Raw genomic sequence first — 24,749 nt, forward strand, 5'->3', positions numbered from 1 at the left:
GGGGATATCTTGGACAGTTCATTAGCCAGGGCAGAGTAGAAAGTTTCTTTTGCTTCGTCGTCGGCTTCATTTGTCGGAGCATAGCAGACAAGGACTGTCATTTTTCCTTGCTTATGACTCAGTCGAGCATTAGCTATTCTATCCGAGACGGGAGTAAATGACAGTAGACACTTTATGGACTTGTTATCAAGTACTAGTCCGACCCCATTTCTCCTAGTCGTTGTCTGTCCAGACCATAGAAGGTGGTATCCCTCACCTATGGGATCAGTCCCATTCCCGACTAGGTGGGTTTCTGTTATTCCAGCAATAGAGATGCGGAATCGCTTCAGTTCCATCGCCAGAAGCGTCTTTGCTCCGGGAAAGTTCAATGTCAATACATTCCAGGTGGCAATCCGGAGGCCACCATGGTCAAGGAGATTCAAACGCTGGTCACTTCTCAGTCCAGGGGCGAGCAAGGGTCGTGATGGGATAAAAGAAGATCGGTCATCCGAGGCATTTGCTAAGCTATTCATTGCAATCGATTTCAGGTGGAGGGTTGCAGGCCCAACCGACCATAGGCCTGGATTCTGGTTAGAGCCAGGATTTACCTGGATACTGAGAATCCTGGGGTGGGCTCCACCCACCTCATGAGGTTGAGGCCACCCTGATCGGACATTTTTGGGAGCAACAATTTTTGGGAGTATACAAAACCCTCTCAACTGAATTTTATTAAAATGTGCACTTAATGTTCATTTTCATACTATTTGAAGAATTTTTGTTTTTAAACACATTTTCTAGAAAGACGCTAGAATTGCGCATTGAATCGAGCATGATAGCGAGAATTAGATGCACTGCGTTGGGTCATTCTTGCTTCAAAGTTTCCTGTCAAATCTTTCTCTGGGTTTTTAGGCAGGCTATATAGTATCCTTATACATAGCATACAAATAAAAATTCCTTTTTGAAATGTAGCCCCATGAGTTTCAGAATGCTTGATTCTGAGGTTCGGACATAACTTTGATTCTATGAATTTTTTCTGTGCCATCGCTTGGTATCGCCTCACGGTACGGTCAGATTACTCGCAACAGGAGATACCCTGCGCTAAATAATCAAATAGTTAATGGTAACGAACTTTAAGTTAGGAGTGACCTGGCTGAATAGTGACAGAAACTATAAAAAACAGAAATTGATACCAATAGATATATCAAAAGAATCGATTAATATGCTGATTCAAAATATATAAGTTTTATCAAGTTTAGTGTATCCTATCAAAGGCTAAGAGCCTGAGAAAATTTGTCTTATATTTAAAAAAAGGGAGAAAACCCCTAAAAGTCATTACTTAGTACACTAAATAATTGAAGACGGCTTAGCAAGACGCTGCTAATCCGTTTGGAACCGTCAATTGGAAATACTCCCCTAGATTCAGAAAATTCTTTTTTTTTTTTGCATTGCAACTAAGAAATGCTTACTTTTACTGAAAGAACTGAAAAACAAAAACCCACAAAATTTCCTCTCTTAGATTAAAAGAAAGAAAAAATGTTGACCCCCCTCTACAGTCTCGTGAATTGACACTACGGCATAGTATCATGAACTTTGTTATGAATGGAGAACATAATATTAACGAATGATTAATTAATTAATGATTAATTGAATGATTAATTGATTAGTTAAGATATTAAATTAGCTCTGCACTTCGCACTTTTTACGTGACTCGTATAAAAGCCACAGTCAAATTGTAAAAAAAAAGGGATAATCACATTCAAGTTCAAACAGAGAAGTTGGTTTAATAGAGTCTCCAAAAAGATGTGGCCTTAACAAGTGGCAGTGTCAGAGGGACAGAGAAGGCAAGCACAGGCATTTTTAGGGGCACTAAATTTCAATTAAACAAGACAACAATTGTAATTATTTTACAATTTTTGCAATTTTGTTTTCATTAAAATAAAGTAGAGAACGCCGTTAGAAATAAGTATAAGCAAATCCCAATTTTTCATTTTTCTCATACCTTCATCACCATTCCTAATGAGATAATTAGTAGTTTTGCAGAGGCTAAAATTATGATAAGTCAGATTTTAGTAAATGGGAAATTTTGTGAACAACTGAAAATTTTATTAATAAATAACAATTTTGTTAAAATCGGGCCCGAAAATTTTTAGGAGACAGAGGGGGGGGGGGGGGGAGAGACAATCAATATGTTGCCCCGGACGCAAGAGATGCCAGAATCACCACTGTCTTTACCATTCCATTACTATGTTAAAGCAATTCAAACGCGTAGCAGTTATTGCATGTCTCCAACTTTTACCACGAGGATTATAAATTCAGACAATTTCATCATTTATAACAATAAAACTGTTAATATTTTCACGATTGCATTAGGTATCTCATACAGTATTTTCAGTTTTTAGATCTCATAGGTTGTCAATAATACCCATAATACACATAATATTTGTTTTGTAACCGTGCAACTGCCACTTTAAGGGCATCAAGAATATAATTATTCCTCGTGATTTGAGAGATGTCGACACTTTTAAGTTCTTTTGCCGCTTCGTAGCTTGACGGGGCTTCAGTGAGTCCCGTCAAGCTGTGACGTGAGCCCCGTGAGCCCCTACAGTTTTATAGAATTCTTTTCTACGAAACTGTTTGCCTCGTTATTACTTTTTTTTAATATAATTTAAAATGACTCACAAAATTTCTTGCACTTTATATCAATTTGATTGAAAAGATAATTTTTTTATCATATTTTTTTGAATGGGAATTAAAGTAGCCCATCATAATTCATGCACTCTATATCAATTTAATTGAGAATGTTTTTTTTTTCTTGTAATTTTTGAAAGGAATTTAAAGTAGCCCACAATATTTCATGGGCTTTGTATCAATCTGATTGAAAAGGTAAAAAAAATATTATAGAATATTCCTTGAATAATATAAGCAAAGTAATGCATTAACATCTAGTTACTAGATTATACCCTCGGTTTCTTAAAAATTGTGTAGTTTGTTTTAAGCCATTTAAAGCTACCGGTCTAGCATGAACAGCTTTGAATTTGATCTAAAACTTACTTGGGTTTGACATCCACTCGTGAAGAGCTTTTTGTAGTCGCCTAACATGTAATGGCTTTGAGGCCATTCCAACAAGAGCCATAATTTCTAAGAATTCTTCTTCTCCTGCTTCACAAAGCTGTTGCACGTCGTCTCCTCCTAGTCAAAAGACACTTAAGTAACTGATATTGATGAGTAATACTTAATTGTATTACTTGATTATGCAAGGCGGTATCCAGGGGGCAGGGTACAGGTTTTGACTCACCTCCCTCCAAAATTTTTATCTGACTCGTAAAAACATTACAAAAATGCATATAAATAAATTTGTGATACATTTTTAAGGTTTTCAACCCCTCACCCAAGAAATAAAACAAAAATCCATATACCCAAAACAAGACCTGGATATGCCCTTCTGATGTATAGAAGCACTTATACATATTATAAATTATAAAAGAAGCGACTCAATTCACTGAAAGACATACATTCGTCTTATTCACTTTCGAATTTGTAGACTAAAATGGATGAACAACTATTTTACAGTTGTTTAGTGTTTACTGATTGTATATACCTACTAACCTTCCAGATATGCCTCTAGTCATGTCTCTTAAGCAGGGGGTGGTAATTAGAGGGAGGAGGGGGTAATTTTACTCTTTAGATTTTGAAAAAAATTTTTTAGCCTTTTTGTTGAACAAATCAAAAAATAAATATCCCCCTAAATCTCCATACATTTGCGCCCCTGCTCTTAAGCTGTCGAAGAAGCATTAAAAAAGGGCATAATACAATTTATTACCAAATGCTAATTCAAAGTAATTTTTCATTCTTTTAAAAAGCTATAAATATGTCACTTACTCATAAATAAAAAAAGCTATAAATATGTCACAAATTACTCCGTATATGAAAGGGGCTTCTCCTCCTCAACGCCTCGCTCTTTACGCTAAATTTCGACTCTTTTTCTTAACTCTATTTTTAAAACAGTAAGAAACTTTAGCGTAAAGAGCGGGGCATTGAGGAGGAGAATCCCCTTTCATATACGGAGTAATTTCTGTTCGTTTTAAGTTTTAATGTTGCTCCTTACTTCCATTTCAAAAAATTTGCTTTTTTTGTTTAATTTCTGGACGTTTTTGAATTAATGCATGTTTTGATCTTGGCTCTCCGCACATAAATAATTAAAACGGAATTTGCATATTAATTAATTGCAATTAATCAGAAGATTTTGAGAAAAAAGGAGTGAGGGAGGAGGCCTAGTTGCCCTCCAAGTTTTTGATTACTTAAAAAAGCAACTAGAACTTTAAATTTTTTACAAACCTTTTCATTGGTAAAAAAATATACGTAACTTACGAATTAACTTACGTAACGAACTTCTATATTCGTATGTTTTTATTGCGTATATGAGGGGGGTTCAACCCTGGTCAATACCTTGCTCTTTATACTAAAGCTTAGATTTTGTCCCAATTCCTTAAGAATGACCTCTGAATCACAAAGACCGTAGAATAAATAGTTGAAATTACTAAAAATACTTTAACGTAAAGAGTGTGGTATAACGAGGAGGTGAACCCCTCATATGCGTAATAAGTTTTTTTTTCGTTTTAAGTTTTGATGCTGCTTCTTACTTTCAGTAGAAAAAAATTTTCATATTTATTTTTTCATTGTTTTTTTTTTTCAAATAATGCTAGAAAATCTTGCGCCCCTTTCATTGAAATTTTCTTCCCCCATGAGAAGTCTCTCCATGGAAATATCCTCCCACGTGACCCCCCCTCAACTCCCCCCCCCTAAACCAAAAAATCCCCCTGAAAACGTCTGTACACTTCCCAGTAACCATTACTATATGTAAACACAGGTCAAAGTTTGTAACTTGCAGCCCCTCCCACGGGGACTGCGGGGGAGTAAGTCGTACCTAAAGACATAGTTATTAGGTTTTTTGACTATGGTGAATAAAATGGCTATCTCAGAACTTTGACCCGGTGACTTTTAGAGAAAAATGAGCGTGGGAGGGGGCCTAGGTGCCCTCCAATTTTTTTGTTCACTTAAAAAGGACACTAGAACTTTATATTTCCGTTAGAATGTGCCCTCTCGCGACATTCTAGGACCCCTCAGTCAATACGACCACCCCTGAAAAAAACAAAAACAAAAAACAAACAAACAAACAAACAAATAAACACGCATCCGTGATCTGTCTCGTGGCAAAAAATGTGAAATTCCACATTTTTGTAGATAGGAGCTTGAAAATTCTACAATAAGGTTCTCTGATACGCTGAATCAGATGGTGTAATTTTGTTAAGATTTTTTTACTTTTAGGGGGTGTTTCCTCCTATTTTCTAAAATAAGGCAAATTTTCTCAGACTCATAACTTTTGATGGGTATAAATGATATTGATGAAATTTATATATTTAAAATCAGCATTAAAATGCAATTCTTTTGATTTAACTATTGGTATCAAAATTCCATTTTTTAGAGTTTCAGTTATTATTGAGCCGGATCGCTCCTTACTACAGTTCGTTACCAGGAACTGTTTGATATGGCTCATTTTCACTTGATTCGGGAAAATTGGCTCTAGCATTCCCCCCCCCCAGGATTTTGAAGAAATTAAGCGACTGCTAGTACCTAGGGTACTAGAGATGGGTACTAGGATGTACTAGGTACTATGGTACTAGGATGTATTTTGCTTATTTTCCAGCTTGAAATTCAGATAGAAAACAGTATTTAACTCTCCCTAAAACTGAAATGGCAGCACAGGTTCTCTTTGTTGCACTTAGCGCCTCACATTTATAAACAACTAGCAAAGATCCCTCATCTTTCAGATACACAACACAATTTGGCAAACACTGAAAGGTCGAAGAAGAATTTACGTTTGTGATCTGATTGACATTTTAGTGGCAGGGAAACAAAGGATTGTATTGGATGAAAATATTCTTCAAGACGTAAATGAAGCTCAGGGGAGATCTTTTAGAACCTGCTGAGAGAACTTGTTTCTTCCCAGCCCAAGTCTAGTCTTCAGGCAGAAATTTCAATCAAGGACGCCGCCAGGATATTTTTCCTGGAAGGAAACCTTCAAGCCATCAATGTGTTAAAAGGTTGGCTTAAAAAGGACTTGGCCTTAATTAGATCCAAAGACCAGGGGAATACAAGGTGGTATAGGTCTCAAAATGAAGTATACTCTGGAGGATAGGGTTTTTGCCTTCCTGGCCTCTCCCTGAACGCATCCAAGATACTAATCTTTATATTAAAATTAGAAGAATACTCTACCTCCAGCCATAGCTACAGCAAGGGACAAAACTAAAGGCTTTTCTGTAAGTTTGTGAGTTTAGATACATACACAGTACTTTTGTGAGGGGGTACCAATGCGAAAAATTTTGGGAGGGAAGGTAACAATAAAACAGAATTTGATAATTTCAAAAAGAAGTGCATAAATTCAAGAGAATTCAGATTTTGAGAGGCTGCCAGGCCCTGAGGCCGCCTCTCTGTGTACATTCTTGCGCCAGAAAACCAGTTATTAGGACGTATTTCCATCCTTCCATCATGAATTAGCGTTATACTCGCTTTAGAAGATTACTCAAAGTTACCCTGTTGCTTTATCTGCCCTCAGATATTCACATAAATCAAAGAGTTCGTGGTAAAGAACTGTAAGTAAGGAGTGATGCAGCTCAATAGTAACCGATACTCTAAGAAACAGAGTCTTGATAACAATTTTTAATTTCCACAATCTTAAAATTTAAAACTATTGCTCAGAAACCATAAATGTTCTTGCAGTTTACATTATAATCTTAGCAAATCTGAACTGAAAACTAAAATAAAATTTATTTTGAATTTTTTTCTAACAAAATGTAGCACAACGTTATAAAGATGCTCACTTTTGGAGTAAAGCCGAAAAAAGTTGGATTGTAGAACATAGTTATAACTTTGAACTGAGAGGCGAAATAAAATTATTTTATTTAAAATTTTCTTATTCTAGTTTCGATTGGCCAATTCGATTTGTCTTAAAAACCTAAAAAGCTATTGCATTTTACATAACTGTATCTAAATGCTTTTTATAACGCTAACATCTTTTTTTAATCTTTGAGTGTAAGATGATGTTAATAAGATTTTCTACTGCAGTGTCATAGAAAAATATAAGGTGGATAACAACCTACAATTATGACGTCATTCATCAATCTTGTACATGAAGAATGCAGTTTTTCATAAAAAATTGATTCATTAAAAAAAAAATAATAATTCCAAAAGGTCTTTAACCGCATCAATTTCCTTTAAAATGATCCATTAAACAACATTCTATGGACTTCCAGAACCCCAATATCTAAGTAAAACAGAGGGAAAAAAGATGCCGTTTATGCAGAATATCGTGCTTGGAGCCACTTGTCTTCTTTTTCAAGCGAATGAATTTACCTCGTTATTCAAGCCAAGGGAAAGTAAGCTTCCTCTAAAGGGGTTTCGGACAAGGCGGTTCTAATAGTGTACTTCTTGTTTTGATCTGACATTATTTTTAACAGTTATGGGTTAATGAGTTTCTTGGTATTGGACGGGATCGTCTCTTACTAGGTTGCAGGCTGCAACCCGGATAGATACATGAAAAGAATCCAATTTTGGTGCTTTGATTTGAAAAGGATTTGATTAATGATAACCATCAAAGGTTAAAAGCCTGAAAAATTTATCCAGGTTTTTTAAAGGGGAAACACCCCCAAATCATCAAGTGATCTTAATAAAAATCCCTCCGTCAGATTCAGCATACCAGAGCACTCTACTGTAGAAATGTCAAGCTTCTATGTACAAAAACGTGCATTTCGGCATTTTTTGCCAGAAGAAAGATCACGGATGTGTGTTTTTTCCAGGGTCATCATATCAAACCAGTGATCGTATAAGACCGAGAGAGGGCACATTAACTCGGAAATCAGAAGTCCCTTTTTGAGTGACCAAAAATATCGGGGACAACTAGGAATTTTTCATGGGGAAAGGGAATTTTCCGTGAAGGGGGAACCGGATTTTTCAACATTATTTAAAAAACGATCAGAGATTAAATAGAAAAAGTAAGTTCCCCCCCCCCACATCAATACTATCTCTTTACACTAAGTTTTTTTAGTACTTTAAAAGAGCTACTTATTCTAATTAAACGGTCTTTGTGATTCAGGAGTCATTCTGAAAGAATGGGACAACATTTGAACTTTAGCATAAAGAGCGAGGTATTAACGAGTGGATGATCCCCCTCATATATGTAATAATTTCTGTTTGTTTGAAGTCTTGATGCTGCTCATTAATTACAGTTGAAAAATTAGTTTTTTATTTAATACAGTCATTATCCTTGTCATTTAACCTGTTCATTGAATTTATCTTTGAATTTATTTTTAAAAACAAAGTATTTTGAGCAATAAGCCTTACTGCTAAATATTAAACTTTGAACATATAAAGTTTTAGGAGAGCAACGTCATTTAAAATCTGTTTTTGACAAGATTTAAGTCAGTTTAACGAGTTTATTAAACCTTAAGAACAAAAGAAGAACTGTTTTAATAACCCGCAATAAAACACCTGTGGAAAGAGCAGTGTTGAAGTGTAAACTAGAAAGAAGAGGGACAGATACCGGGAAACACAGGAAAATCCACACTTATTTCATACTATCTATAATAGAAAATCGAGCACTTTAAATTTATACGAATCTAACGAAAAAAAAACGGAACAGCGCCATCCACATCAGCTCAAAAACTAGAACAGTATGATTTTTGATTTTTTAGGAAAGGAATTGGCTTTTTTCAAGTGGGAAAAATACTGCAAAGGATAGTATTGGGAACATTTTTACCACGTTTGGCAAGTTCTTCCCCTTTAATATTGCATCGAAAAAAGAAATATTGCTCAAAAGTTCTAGAAGTTTCACATTCAATATCAACAGTTTTGTAATAATCAACTTAAGTCTACTATTCTACCAATTAGCAGTGGCGTAATTTCGTCAAAATCTGGCGGGTGGCAGAATTGGAGCTGTTTTCTCAAGTCAAGTGAAAATGAAAGTTAAAAATGAGCCACAGAGTGCAATGAAGGCAAAGGTATTCTAAAGAAAACTGATACGTTTCTCCGCCTATCTTAGTTTTGGCAAGATTTTTGAAGAAAGTAAGTTTCAGCGGTGGGGGTGGGTGGGGGGTAAAATAGGCTCTAAGGGGCAGCTAACCCCTTTGCTACAGCACATTACACTTCTGTTAAACAGGTAATTTTCAGCAATATTTTCTTTCTTTCAAACCTATCGTTTTGAATTGGATAGCAAATCGATTGGCTAAATAAAACTTTAATTTTAAGTAATATGCTTAGTTCTTAATAAAGCACGTGTGATACACTGGCCCTTTTTAAGGGGGGGGGCTTGGAGGATGGCAAACGTAAGACTAGATTTGTTTTTAGTAAATGCTGTTTCTTTTAAGTCAACTTAATTTTTCACCGTAATTCCATTTCGTTTTAGGTCGCATTTACTCATTCCATGAGAGTTCTGTTTGTCTAAGTTTTACTTCTTATCCTAGTCAATTCCACTTTTTTAAATTATACATTTTCTCGCTACTTAGTTTTGAACCAATTTGCTTCCTTTTTTCCTTTTAATTGACATAGTTAATATGCATCAGGAATGCAATTGGGTTTATATAGAAGTAATCATAATAAGAGTAATTATTGTAGCAGGAATTGTGGCTGGTAAGGGTGGTTAGTGCCAAAATAGTCTTGATAGGGGAAGTCATGACAGGATTACTACCAATACTAGATAGCTTTGTTATGACTGGTCACAGTAGGTGTAGCCGTGGGCAAGTTTGTGTGGTAGTAATGAGAGGAGTAGTCATGCTAGAAGTTTTGTATGGTAGGATGGCTGTTACTCACGTTAGAGCCGTAATGGTCGTGGTAGAAGAAGTACCTGACAAAGCCATTAATATCATTAGTTGCAGTAGGGAGTGGTAGTGGTAGTAGCAATGACAACATTGCTTAATACTTTCTTTGAACTCATAATATTATTTTGGGGATTCAATCCTTTCTGTAAATCAAAATTGTCTTAGATTCCGAATTGTAACTCAATTTATTAATATAATCAGTTTAATAACTGCAGTTGACTTTCAATTATAAAGTTTATATAATTTAGGACCATTCCATATATGATCCCTAGCTGAAGAGTAGTAAAAACTTCAAGAGACTTTAAAAAAACTTTAAAAAAACTTAAAGAGACTCTATCGCATGCTGAGCAATAGTCCGTGTAGCGCCGATATCAAGGTCCTTCGGCCGGGAGTGTTGGAGGCAAATCATCCAACACATCTCCTGTTTTCCCCCAGCTCTTTCCAGGCACCCATTTGGCGTTGTGTTGACGCTGGCTAAGCTTCCTGAGTCACACCACTGACCCCGTCCTAAACCAAATAATCAGTGACAACAGGGATCGAACTCCTGGCCTTACGGACATAGGATTACATGCCCAGCCCGCTAACCAAAAGATCAGTAAGAGCTAACATCTATCTGTGCAAGAAGTCTACGATAGACAAGGCTGGGGTCCTAGTTTTGGTTCTTCAATTACACAGGCTAGAGCTTTGATATTATTTAAATTCAATAAGGACAAACACAACCTTTCTACTGTGTTTGGGGGGGGGGGCTTGTATCAAATTGATGGGAAGGACTTTTTCAAGACTGGAGTATATACTATTAGGGCTGCATACGTTATGAATTAACTCATAAAATGAGCCAACCCAACTTACTGCTTGTGGAAGTGTCTGATTGAATGATTAAATTGTAAAAACAAAAATAAAATAATATTTTTCAGGAATTGACTTTTTTTCATCTTGTTTATTTGTTTTTTGCAGGACAGGAAAAACCCACAAAAATCATTCATGTGCAAATTATTTTCTAAGCATATTGGGGGGGGGGGATATTAACTGTGTATATTTGTTAAAACAGTAGACAATTTGACATAAAAGAAATTAAACGGTAATGTAAAACAGGTATAGCCTATAAGAAAATCGAATTTAGTAATTTATTGGTAATTGAAAGAGTATATTCTGACAACTCATATTTCCATCTATAAAACAGCATTCAACAATCAGATTATCAATAAAGAAAAAAGTGCTTTTGCAAATCGAAGCTAATTGTCTATGTTGATGATTATCTTGCTGACCAAATGTTTATTACCCAAAATCCCTTGCTAAAATTTCTATTTGTTGGTGCCTGCCCTTTGATTAGCTTACTTGATGGAGTTACAGAAAATATAAATATTTCTACTAAAAAGTTTCAAAACAACACTCACCTTGGCTAATAAACGTGTCATAATAGGATAAAAGATTTGCTCTTTGCAGGACTCTGTACAGTTGAAGCTCGGATTCATTGGATGGTTGGGCCGTAACTGCCACTAAAAATAAAATAGTCAGTTAGTCTTTTCCACTTATTTTACGGCCTAACCATTCATTGGATGGTAGGGCTTAACTGCCACTAAACATATAACAGCTAAATTATTGTTTTGGCGCTAATTTTACCGCCCAACCATTCATAGGACGGTTTGGCCGTAACTGCCACTAAAAATAAAAAAGTCAGTTATTCTTTTCTACTTATTTTACGGCCTAACCATCTATTGGATGGTAGGGTCTAACTGCCACTAAACATATAAAAGCTCAGTTATTTTTTGGCGCTAATTTTACCACCCAACCATTCATTGGATGGTTGGGCCGTAGCTGCCACTGAAAATAAAAAACTCAGTTGTTATTTTGCACTTATTTTACGGCCTAACTATTCATTAAATGATTGAGCCTGAGTGCTGATAAACATAAAATAACTCGAATATTTTAGTAACGCATTTTACGCCCCAACTATTCATTGGATGGTTGGGTATTAACTGCCACCAAAAAAACTCAATTAATTTTTCGGCACTTATTTTACAATCTAACTTGCATGGTTGGGCCGTAACTGCTGCTAAACATAAAACAACTCAATTTTTTGGCACTTATTCTACTACCCATCGATTCATTGTATGATTGGGCCGTAACTACCACTAAACATGAAACAGCTCAATTATTTTGTGGCACATATTTTACGGCCCAGCCATTCATTGGATGCTTGGGCTGTGACTGCCACTAAACATAAAACAACTCAATTATTTTTTGGCACTTGAAAGTCTCTTGTCAACAATTTAATCAAGTGGATTATTGCCAAACTCATTAAAAAAAGTACTTCTCAAGTCCAAACATAAAGTATCTGGATGAAGGACTTTATGACAGCGAACCCGGGATTTGTCATCGTTTCACTGCAGTCTATGTTGAAACTAAATGGAATTTAGTGAGTGTGTAGGAAGCAAAAGGTATGTGGAAAAGGTGTGCCGATGGATGACGGTATATCCCCATCAGTAAGCCATGTGCGCAGGGAGAGAGGATCGGTCCATGCCCTCCCTGAAGTATAGGGGTTTCCACTACGGTTTCTTATATTTCACATAATTCATATATTCTCCGAATTTATGAGGTTCTGGATGTATGTGGATGAAGGACTTTATGACAGCGAACCCAGGTTTTGTCATCGTTTCACTGCAGTCTATATTGAAATTAAATAAAAAAAAACTAATTTTTTTAGCTGAAAGTAAGGAGCGACATTAAAACTTAAAACGAACAGAAATTACTCCGTATATGAAATGAGTTGTCCCCTCCGCAATCCCTCGCTCTTTACGCTAAAACTTTTAATTGTTTTAAGAAGTAGAATTGTGGCAAAGAGTCAAACTTTAGCGTAAAGAGCGAGGGATTGCGGAGGGGACAACTCATTTCATATACGGAGTAATTTCTGTTCGTTTTAAGTTTTAATATCGCTCCTTACTTTCAGCTAAAAAAAATTAGTTTTTTTTTATTTAATTTCTGAACGTTTTTGAATGAATGCATGTTTGGTTTTGGCTCTCCGCACATAAATTATTAAAATGAAATTTGTATATTAATTCTTTTTTTGGCTAAATGGCTTTCTCTTAGTTTTGATCAGACCATTTTGAGAAATAAGGGGTGGAGAAGGAGACCTAGTTGCCCTTGAATTTTTCGGTTACTTAAAAAGGCAACTAGGACTTTTAATTTTTAACGAACTTTTTTATTAGTAAAAAATATACGTAACTTAAGAATTAACTTACGTAACAAACTTTCAAAACCTTATATTTTTATTAGGTATACGAGGGGGTTTGTACCCTCGTTAATACCTCGCTCTTTACACTAAATCGTAAGTTTTGTCCCAATTCTTTAAGAATGACCCCTGAATCAGAAAGGCCGTAGAATAAATAGTTGAAATTACTAAAAATACTTTAGCATAAAGAGCGAGGTATATATCTCCTCCTAAATACCTCGCTCTTTATGCTAAAGTATTTTTAGAACCCCTCATATGCGTAATAATCTGTGTTCGTTTTAAGTTTCAATGCTACCTCTTCCTTTCATTTGAGAAAACGTTTTCATGTTTATTTTTCATTGTTTTCTTATAGTAATGCTAGAGAATCCTGCGCCCTTGTCATTGAATTTTTCTTCCCCCATGACAGATTCCTCCAAGGAAAGATCCTCCAACATAGCCCCCTCTCCTCAGCCCCACCCTCAAACAAAATAAAATCCCCCTGAAAACGTCTGTACACTTTCCAATAACCATTACTATATGTAAACACTGGTCAAAGTTTGTAACTTGCAGCCCCTCCCCCAGGGATTGTGGGGGAGTAAGTCATCCCCAAAGACATAGTTATTGTGGTTTTCGACTATGCTGAACAAAATGGCTATCTCAAAATTTTGATCCGTTGACTTTGGGAAAAAATGAGCGTGGGAGGGGGCCTAGATGCCCTCCAATTTTTTTGGTCACTTAAAAAGGGCACTAGAACTTTTCATTTCCGTTAGAATGATCCGTCTTGAGACATTCTAGGACCACTTGGTCGATACGATGACCCCTGGGGAAAAGAAAAAAAACAAACAAACAAATAAACACGCACCCGTGATTTGTCTTCTGGCAAAAAATACAAAATTCCACATTTTTGTAGATAGGAGCTTGAAACTTCTACACTAGGGTTCTCTGATACGCTGAATCTGATGTTGTCATTTTCGTTAAGATCCTATGACTTTTAGGGGGTGTTTCCCCCTATTTTCCTAAATAAGGCAAATTTTCTCAGGCTCGTAACTTTTGATGGGTAAGACTAAACTAGATGAAACTTACATATTTAAAATCAGCATTAAAATGCGATTCTTTTGATGTGGCTATTGATATCAAAATTCAATTTTTTAGAGTTTTGGTTACTATTGAGCCGGGTCGCTCCTTACTACAGTTCGTTACCACGAACTGTTTGACTAAGTCTATACTGAATTATTTGGATGAAGGACTTTATAACAACGAACCCGGTGTAAATGCTCGAAACTTCGTACTAAATTAAATAAAGAAAACAATTTTTTTTTACTAAAATTAAGGAGCGAAATTAAAACTTAAAACGAACAGAAATTATTCCGTACCTGAAAGGGGTTGTCCCCTCCTCAATGCCTCGCTCTTTACGCTAAAGTTCTTTATTGTTTTAAAAAGTGGAGCTGCAATAAAGAGTCAAACTTTAGGGTAAAGAGCGTTCGCTGAGGAGGGGACAGTCCCTTTGAAATACGGAATAATTTCTGTTCGTTTTAATGTTTAATATCACTCTTTACTTTCAGTTAAAAAAATCGTTTTTTTTTTATTTAGTTTCTGAACATTTTTGAATTAAAGCAGGTGTTGATCTTAGATCACCTTACATGAATAATTAAAACAAAATTTGCATATCAACTTTACTTTTTCTTTTGCTAAATGGCTTTCTTGAAGTTTTGACGGGGGAAGGGACCTAGCTGCCCTCCTATTTTTTGGGTTTCTTGAAAAGGCCACTAGAACTTTTAACTTTATTTACGAACTTTTTTTAGTAATAAATATACGTAACTTAAAAATTAACTTGTTTAAGGAACTTCTATATTCGTATATTTTTCTTATGTATATGGGTGGGTTCGTCCCCTCATCAATACATCGCTCTTTACGCTAAAGCTCAAATTTTGTTCCAATTCTTTCAGAATGACCCCTGAAAAAAAAGCCGTTTAATTAGAATAAATAGCTCTTTTGAAATTACTAAAAATACTGTAGCGTAAAGAGCGAGGTATTGAGGAGGGGACGAACCCCCTCATATACGTATGATTTGTGTTTGTTTTAAGTTTTAATGTTGCTCTTTATTTACAGTTGAAAAAACTTGTTTTTTTTATCTAATTTCTGAAAGATTTTTAATTAATGAAGATTTGATTTTGGCTCACCGTACACGAATAATTAAAACGAAATTTGCATATTAATTTTACATTTTTTGGCTAATTAGCTCCCTCAAAGTTTTGCTCGGAAACTTCTGAGAATAAATGGGCGGAGGAGGGGGCCTAGTTGTCCTCCAATTTTTTGTTTACTTAAAAAGGTCCCTAACTTTTAATTTTATTTATGAACGTTTTTATTAGTAATAAATACACGTAATTTATAAATTAACTTATGTAACGAACTTCTCTATCCATATATTTTTTATTACGTATATGAGGAGGTTCATCCCCTCGTCAATACTTTACATTAAACGCTCTTTACATTAAAGTTCAAATTTTGTTCCAATTACCATTTGAAATTACCAAGAATACTTTAGCGTAAAGAGTAAGGTATTGAGGAGGGGACGAACCTCCTCATATATGTAATAATTTCTGTTCGTTTTGAATTTTAATTTGCTCCTTAATTTCATATGTAAAAACTTGTTTTCTTAACTAATTTCTCATTGTTGTTTTAAATAATGCTGGAAAATCCAGCTCCCCCTTCATGGAAATTCTCTTCCCCCGTTATAATTTCCTCCATGGAAAGATCCTCTCGCGTATATATTGATATCAAAATTTAGTTTTTTAGCGTTTCGGTTACTATTGAGCCAGGTCGCCTCCTTACTACAGTTTATTACCATGAACTGTTTGATAATAAGCTATTTAAGGAGTATAAAAAAATAATTCCTCTAATTTTCGAATTAAGAACTATTTTTGCTGAAAAACTCAGCTCGAATTCAGCATCAATGAAGATCTATTCTAGGAAATATTTTTCCGATAGTGACGAATCACGAGTCGCTTCAAACCTTAACTTGAACTTGAGCAGCACAGGGTTTGCTCAAACTCAGGAGCAAACTCTTTCTATTCTAAAACTGCATACTCTATTCAACAATTACAGAGTTCTTTAAATGTTATTTACTGCATCCTGTGGTACCATGAACAGCCATATCTTGGAATTCAAAGAAATGTTTCAAAGTTCTTGCTTCCTCTAATTATAAGGGTCTAGAAATTGTGCAAAAACCTTAAGAAGGTATTTGCAACCTCTCATAGTGGACTTCTCATCGTGGTCTTATACTTAAGGACAGATTGCCATAATTGAAGTCCTGATTTGGATTTTGAAGTTTTTATCTTCACTTTTTCCCTACCTATAATACCTACCTGTAATGTGCACTTAATTCAAAAACGTTCAGAAATTAAATGAAAAAAACTAGTTTTTTTTAACTGTAAGTAAGGAGCGACATTAAAACTTAAAACGAACAGAAATTACTCCGTATATGAAATGGGTTGTCCCCTCTTCAACGCCTCGCTCTTTACGCTAAAGCTTTTGATTGTTTTAAAAAGTAGAATTGTGGCAAAGAGTCAAACTTTAGCGTAAAGAGCGAGACGTTGAAGAGGGGACAACCCATTTCATATACGGAGTAATTTCCGTTCGTTTTAAGTTTTAATGTCGCTCCTTACTTACAGTTAAAAAACTTTTTTTTTTCATTTAATACTCTTAAGATCAACACCTCTAGGGGCATAAAACTGCTCGAAGTTTAATATCTTTCCAGAGTCTGTGTTGGCTTCGGGAGGGCATACAACCCCGCCTTTTTTTACTCCTTGCTGTATTACCCATAGTTACTTCTTCAAATTTTCACCATAAAAATATACATAAAACATGATTAAATTTTTGGTGAAAATTCAAGTAGGTAAAAGGGACAAAAAGTTTTTGAGCCAGAAATCTTTTTCCTTGTAAAGTCTCTGTTTCTCTGTCGATGCATGATATCCTTTAACACGTAATGGCAAAATTCACAAAATAAATCTTTAAAAAAGAAATACTCAAAGAGACCACTCTCTTGCATTCTAAATCCTTGTAAATGAATCCCCCAACTTCGGGTATACCAACGGTGGCGGATATCTTTTATAGCACCAGCTTTTATGCGGAACAATCAGTCTTTTAGAACATAAAAAAAATCGGGCAAACATAAAACTAAATTGATAAAGTAAGAGAAGAGACCTTATGCTAATTTTGCACCTTTTCGCACAATAGGTGAATTTCGCAATTTAAACAAGGGACACTACACCTTTCCATTAAATGACAATTGCAGCGGAAAGGACAACCCCTACGTTATCTTATTGGAGCAGTGACGGATTATAAACCCACCCCTCTATATCCTATTTTTTTTACTCTACCTATAAGAGCACATAAATATTTTATAGGCCTAGGTAAAAAATCTGAAAATCGCCCTGTCCAATCAGCAGAATTTTTGGCGAGAATACAAAACCTTTTTTGTACTTAACGCGTAGGCCCGGACAATGAATGACGCTCATAAATAATCTTTTTTGCCTATCCAGAATCACAAACCGGTGTGTTTATGAAACAAAGTTTGTTTCAAACCTCTGACAGGGCCAAAAAGAGAGAGAGAGAAAAAAATCTAATTAGCATTGTTGATGGTAAAATACCAAAGTTGTGAAGGCTAAAGAAATAAGTATTAATAAGACACCTGTCAGAGATATAACAGAAGAATAAGCGTTATTAAGTCATGAGGGTCATAAGTATAAGAATAAGGGGAGTAAAAATGAAAACTATAAATTCTACGCTCGTGCAAGAATAATATTCAACTTATTCTTAACTCACAGATATAACTCTCAACTACTTAGAAAAACAATAAAGCCAGTACTTGAGATCGAATTTCATTCAAAGGTTGTAAAAATAATTCATACCGACAAGAATAGAAACTACATTTCGTGACACTCAAGATTTGAATTTGTTTTCACTCGTATAGAATTGAAACCATGTAGGCAGGGCCAAGTAGGCCTAAATGAAGACGAAATATTTTGAATTTGGGCTGTACTCACATATGACATTTGGAACTGGACAACAAATCCAGTTTCCTCTGACTGGCTTAAACGTTAAGTTTTTAAAGACAAGGACAAGGGGCTCTCAATAAAGGGAGATATCATTGAAAACAGTTTGCTTCGTTGATTCTGGCACCCAAAAGAGGCCCATATTTTGTTTTATCGAGGGGTTACTGATTTCCTGCCACCTGGTATACATCTCAGAACGCCAGGCGTGCCGCAAAGTTCTATCAGGCCATGCTTGGCACAGATCTACTTGGCACAGGAGCCACACACAAGTTCCACCACACTTGGAATGGTTCTAAAACGCTTGGCACAGTCCTGCCACACTTGGCACAGTTTCTCCACGTTTAGTACTCTTTGCACACCCCACCAGGTGTACATGATTTCCGAGGGTCGCCAGCCCTTTGTGTTTTATCCCTGATCGACTTGCAACTTACTGAGCATATGTACTTGGGGAAAATCGAAAAGAGAATTTTAGTGAGAAATTTGGGCTGTATCAATTCGTGAAACTCGAAGTAGGCTAAGCGGGCGGGAATAATTAAAAAAGTTTTTCAATGAAAGGTAGTGTCGTTATAAAACAAAAAAAAATGAGCAATAATTAAAACTAATAATCACACAAAAAAAAAGGGATAACAGACATGAATAAATGAGTGATAACGAACAAAAATTAAAGTGAATAATTAAGTAGAACTTGACAAAAGCAGAAATTGTCGTGGATAAGAATGGGGTTACCTTCCCCTCTGAGCCTTCTGAAGACCGAAGTATCATTGTCACCCAAAGCAAAATATTTTAAGCAGGTTTTCTACTGAAAATACAAATATTCTAAAAACTCAAGGAATTGAAGTCGTAGTAGTTTAAAAGATCGGTCACCTTATAATACTTCTTTCCTATAATCTTGATAATTATTGTGATTTTTATTTTTTGTTGTTGTCGATATTTTAACAATTAAAAACAAAGCTATTTTAAGCAAATATTACGTTCAGCAAACGCACAGGTCACTCAAGCCACGCTAAAGAGTTTGAGAGGGGGTGGGTAGCCCTTCCTAGCAGCTCTTATTTTAAACCTTGATCTACCTTGCGACATTATTTTGTTATTGTGTTGGTGTTGATTGTGCGACAAATAGAAAATTCACTACGGTATTCAAAATACAAACAGTTTTAAGTTTGACTTAGCTATTCATTTTACTATTTGTTCGTTTTAAGATTCATCCATGTAAAAAATAATATCTTCGTGTTTAATCTGATTATTTTTCTGAATTTCTGTTCCTTTATGGTGTCTTTTATTTATTCATTTTAATTTTACGTATGAATTACTTATCACTTAATTTCTGATAGTTTTTGGTAATAATTTAGCCCTTGACTTTTCTTGAATTTTTTTAAAATAGTTTTTATATATATAAAATACTAAAGTTTAACCTAAGTTTTGAGAAATGCATAATTAAAAATAAAAGCATAATTAAAGCATAATTATGCTTTTATGAAAGCATAATTAACATTGGCTTTATTTAACCACTAACAACATGAATTAATAGCAACATTGTATTACTAATTATACTGAATGACTTCACTGAGTGATAAATTTCTTATCACTTTATTTCTGATTCTTCTTGGTCATAATATATTTCTTCACTTTTTTTATTTTTTTTTGAAAATAATTATTTTTTATAATATACTAAAGTTTAGCCTATGTTTTATTGAAAGCATAAATGCCTATGATTTTACTGAATTACTAACTACATGAGTTACTAAATGCATTGAATTACTAACAACATTGAATAACTAGCTATACGAAATGACTCTATTGAAATACTAAGCATGAATTTTTTATCACTTTATTTCTGATTGTTGTTGGTCATAGTTTGGTTACTCCCTTCCTTGATTTTTTTTTTTTTGACGATAATTTTTTTTTAAATAATATACTAAAGTTTAGGCTATGTTTTGTTGAAACTTTAATTGTCTATGACTTTATTGAATTGCTACCTACATGAATTACTAACTACATTGAGTTACTACCAACATTGAAATACTAACTATATTAAATGACTTTATTGAACTACTAAGCATGAATTACTTATCATGTTATTTCTGATGGGTTTTGGTTATAATTTAGCTATTCACTTTTCTTTAAAAAATTATATTTTTTTAAATAATATGCTGTAGTTTAGCCTATTTTTTATTATAATTGCCTATGACTTTATTGAAGGTATAAATGACTTCAATACGTGGGGTTCTCTGCGTACCATCCTTTAGGGTATATTTCGGAACGCCACTTACCCAACCATATGTAAAAATTCCTACCAAACCATGCTTCTTTGAAACTAGCACAGAAAATTACGGACCATACACGGTACAATTCCATAACTTTTGAAATTTCTTCTTTTTTTCAAACAGATAGAGTAAAAAAATACATATATATGAGCATATATGAGCATAAATATATAGTTAAGTAAGTTCCTGAGAGCAAATCGAGATAAAAAGTTTTCTTATGCCATAACTAGATCTTTACAGACTTACTCTGTCAATCAAAATGAATTTAATTACATCGCTTTAGGAGATAAGTAAAATAATTACATCCAATACTTTTTGTAAACTATGGCGCTGGTATATGTACATTGGTATTTATCAAAAACATTACACCAGAGGCTTCTAACGGGTGGCATTTGCACCCTTAGGGTAGTAAATAAGAGTTCACCCGATACGATCACGTCGATCCGATCACCCCTGGAAAAAAACAAACAAATAAACACGCACCCGTGATCGATCTTTTGGCAAAAAATACGTTCCACATTTTTGTAGATGAGAACTTAAAACTTCTACAGCAGGGTTCTCTGATACGCTGAATGCGATGGTGAGATTTTCGTTAAGATTCTATGACTATTATGGGGTTCCCCCCTATTTTCAAAAATCAGGCTAACTTTCTGAGGCTCGTAACTTTTGATAAGTAAGACTGAATTTGATGAAACTTATATATTAAAAAAAAAAATCAGTATAAAAATTCAATTCTTTTGATGTACCTATTAGTATCAAAATTCCGTTTTTTTAGAGTTTCGCTTACTATTGATCCAGGTCGCTCCTTACCAACAGTTCGTTACCACGAACTGTTTGATTACATTCACTGTATATCTATCTACCTTCTTGTTCATCGAAAATTTCATTTCTGTCCTAAGTCCAGATGTAGATGGTGTATTCATTTCCACTTTTGAAAGTTTTAAAACAAGATAATCCTTTCTTCAGCTGATAGATTAGGAAGTGAAAGAACCTTAAATATCAAGGGAAAAGAAATTGATTTGAGGAAATGTGGCAAAACAGGAAGCATAGCACATTTTTCATTTTGCCATTAACCAGCTCACATTTTTTACTTGATGAAACCATTAACTAGGTTTCAAAGACAGTATGTTTGGAAAAATATTAATGTGGAACATAATGTAAAGTGTAATGGGCCGTTATTTTTCTCATTTTTCTTATGTTAAAAACGAGCAAGGATAAATTTAAAACGTTATATTCTGAAAGTAAAGAGAAAGTTTGAAACTTAAAACGACCCCCCCCCCTCAACGGCGCCACTGTAAATAGGAAGCAATTCTCATCACAGAAAAGAGGCAGTTCAAAAAAGGTGCCTAAGAATTATTTTCAATGAGAGTAAAGTGCCTTACATTTCCCTCCTTCGGAGAGCAAATTTAGTCACCCTTAAGGAAACGAGAGCACCCCCACGTTCTGTTTCAAGAAAAATTCCCCTTCTTGCCCTAATAAGAGTTTCCACGGAAAGATCTAGAAAAACTTTCATCTCTCACATAGTTGAAATGTTAAATTAATACCCCCCCCTTTCTCACTCCACTTTTATCTTATAGGTTTATTGTTTATTTTGCAATTGCGAACTTTGCAATTCTTGCTAGCTAGACTTTTGTTTGAATTTGTTTTCCCCGTTTTAATTTTACGAGTTTTTATCGTTTGACTTTTTCATTGATTGCAATTTTATGATTTTATGACATTGACTATTTCTTGAATTTTTGGTTTTTTTTTTTTTTTTTTTTTTTTTTGTATTGATACTAAAGTGAGAATTCTGCCCTTTTCGGTTTGTGATAGCCGTTTTGTTGAAATAAATCTTATCTTATCTTGCTAAGTCTTTTTTTTTTCAAGATTTGACTAGCTTTTTTTCCGACACTACACTTGCTCAATAATAAATATCAAAGTAAAGTAAAAAAAAAAGTCGGATAACGAAAAGTAATCCTTGTTTAAATATATTTTGTTTATTTTATTCCATTTATTCTTTTTATTTATTATTTTTATCGTATTTATTTGATGAATTCGTATCTAGTTTTTTGTATTAGAGCTAGGGTCGCCATCACAAGAAACGTAGAATTTGACCAGCTAGATTTACTTAATATAAAGTAGACACATTTTAAGAGCAACAAAGGGTTTTCTCCATAAATAACACAGACAAAAGTACGCAACGCTTTTCTTTTAGAAGTTATATTTTTCATGGAAAGCACTTGGAAATCTTTTGCCGTCACTAAAGGGTCTAGTGCCGTCACACTTACTTCCTTGAAGATTTTTAAAAATACGTTCTGTTTCTTTCGTGTCATAGCGACCACATCATATACCAAAAATATGATGAAAATATAATAGTTTAATAACAATTTTATAAAAACTACAAAACAGAATAATGAAAGCAGGTCGCCCAGAACGCATTATACTAGATACCTAGCCTAACCACCTCCATCTATAAAACATTAAATTAAAATATTCCTACATAGTACTTAATCTCGCTCAGGCCAAGCTCATTATCTCCGCGTGCACAAAGAAACCGGTTTCATTACAGATCAAGAACAAAGTATGGTCGCTATAACACGTAAGTACGTTCCCATTTCAGCCAAGGTCACTTAATTTAAAATCATAATTTCCAGAGCATCAGAGTTCGTCCACATGACTCTGACAATGTACTCATTTACCAAGATAATCACCATCGGAGAAAGATATTGCCCTTAATATTTTTTAATGCAAATTTGTTCCCCTTGAAAACAACGAAAATACTTACATGTCCCATTAAGATTTCGGCTTATAATCCTATTTCCTTGAGGAGTAGGAAACACAGCAGGAACACCCGTGGAGGCAAAAGCTGCTAGTGCTGCTGCAGCCGCTGTTGTCAAAACACCACTCTGCGCTGTAATAGGCGTAGAAGCAGAATTTCTACCAGAATTTACTTGGTATGGCTCATTTCCTAAGCCTAAAGCCGAAGCAAGTGAAGATGGTGATGCTCCTGTTCGAGTTGCAGCCGGTTCTGGAGTAACGCCAGGTTGTGGCCGAGGTGTGGATATTCCCGGCCGTGGTGTAGATAGACAAGCTTGAAGAAGATCGCGAGGATCCATTTTCTGCAAATAAGGTGAAATTTAGCGTTATTTTTACGATTTATTTTATAGCCAGAATGCTTTAATTGAAAGAATCTGATAGGCATAGTCAACAGGAAAACTTAAAACTACACTGAATGTATACTCAACTACTTTCAGGGAAATTTTATGCTGAGGGAATTCGCAAGAATTCCTATAAGAAATTTTTTTCTAAGTCTTACTTTTTCTTTACCAACTCAATTTTATGCTTAGAGATGTTCAGTGTCCAGGGTAAATTTTCACCAGGCTTCAGCTGTCTAGAGCATATTTACTTGGGAGGGGTATTTTCTCGTGGGGATGGAGCTTACACTTACGAAGGATTGAGCGGCAACCCAAAATCGAAAGTTTATGGACTATGGGCTATTATAATTATGGGCAATTTTCCAGTAAGCAACACTCAGTTGACTTGATTTCTTCTCTGTGAGGAGACTTATTAAGTAATCATCCCTTTTAGGATTCATGTTCAATATTCAACGTGCTCATATTTAATACAAACATAAGTAGAGAGTGATTTCTGGAGCTTTTAATTTTTAAACACTGTATCCAAAAAAACAAAACTATTAACATAATGTCTTTTCTGGATAACTGAAAGAGGGGAGAGAAAATAGTCATTTAAAAATAATATCTGAAGACTTTACATAAATAAAGGAAGAGAAAGAGGTTTATTCTGTGTGTTTATAAACATTAGTGCTCAACATCAAATAAAACAAATTTCAAATAAAAAAGTCTCAAATAAGACTGAGACACAAAAAAGAAGTGGAAAAAAAAATCTGGTAATCGCTACTCAAAAGATAAGCCATAAGCAAGGAGGAATCTAAAATATATGATATAACTGGATGTATATTCAGAGGGTTAGCTAGGGTTTTTAGCACTTGAGGACAATATCGGGTTCTGTCCCACCACACCATCACTACCACAATATAATTAAAAAAACACCTTAGTTGTGCGCCTCTCAGAGGCTGCTCCTTGGGATATCAGTTCCCCTTCCCCTTCCTAGCTATGCTACTTTCTTTTATTTTATAAAGCACAGTTAATAAATTTATTTAAACCCTCAATTACTCTTAATAATCTTATTAACCGTTCATGGCTATGCAAATAAATTGATTGCGGGACAAACAAGATCGGGTTATATAAACCCAAGTTTGGCCATCAGCAAAAACTGAAGAAGAAAGGCGCATAAAAACTCGTCTAGAGAACCAAAAAGCACTTGAAACAATAGGCCCTCCCTGCGAGTACTTGCGTATTCAAATTCAGAATTTTTTGTC

At 34.8% G+C, this 24,749-nt stretch overlaps 1 protein-coding gene across 5 annotated transcripts in view; it reads right to left on the reverse strand.

Moving 5' to 3' along the window:
• The window catches only part of LOC136041735 (NGFI-A-binding protein homolog), a 183,924-nt gene that overhangs the window by 150,551 nt on the left and 8,624 nt on the right, over positions 1-24,749 (reverse strand). For 3 of the 5 annotated variants that reach the window (XM_065726483.1, XM_065726485.1, XM_065726486.1), the window contains exons 2-4: positions 23,136-23,469; positions 11,243-11,344; positions 3,031-3,168 (exon numbers count right to left, since the gene is read on the reverse strand). In XM_065726483.1, the coding sequence (XP_065582555.1) occupies positions 3,031-3,168; positions 11,243-11,344; positions 23,136-23,469 (574 nt within the window). Of the gene's footprint in view, positions 1-3,030; positions 3,169-11,242; positions 11,345-11,944; positions 12,054-23,135; positions 23,470-24,749 lie in introns of those variants that run through there. The other 2 variants (XM_065726484.1, XM_065726487.1) reach the window with 2 other exon arrangements.

The sequence above is a fragment of the Artemia franciscana genome, unplaced genomic scaffold (assembly GCF_032884065.1).
Source record: "Artemia franciscana unplaced genomic scaffold, ASM3288406v1 PGA_scaffold_36, whole genome shotgun sequence".
Lineage (NCBI taxonomy): Eukaryota > Metazoa > Arthropoda > Branchiopoda > Anostraca > Artemiidae > Artemia > Artemia franciscana.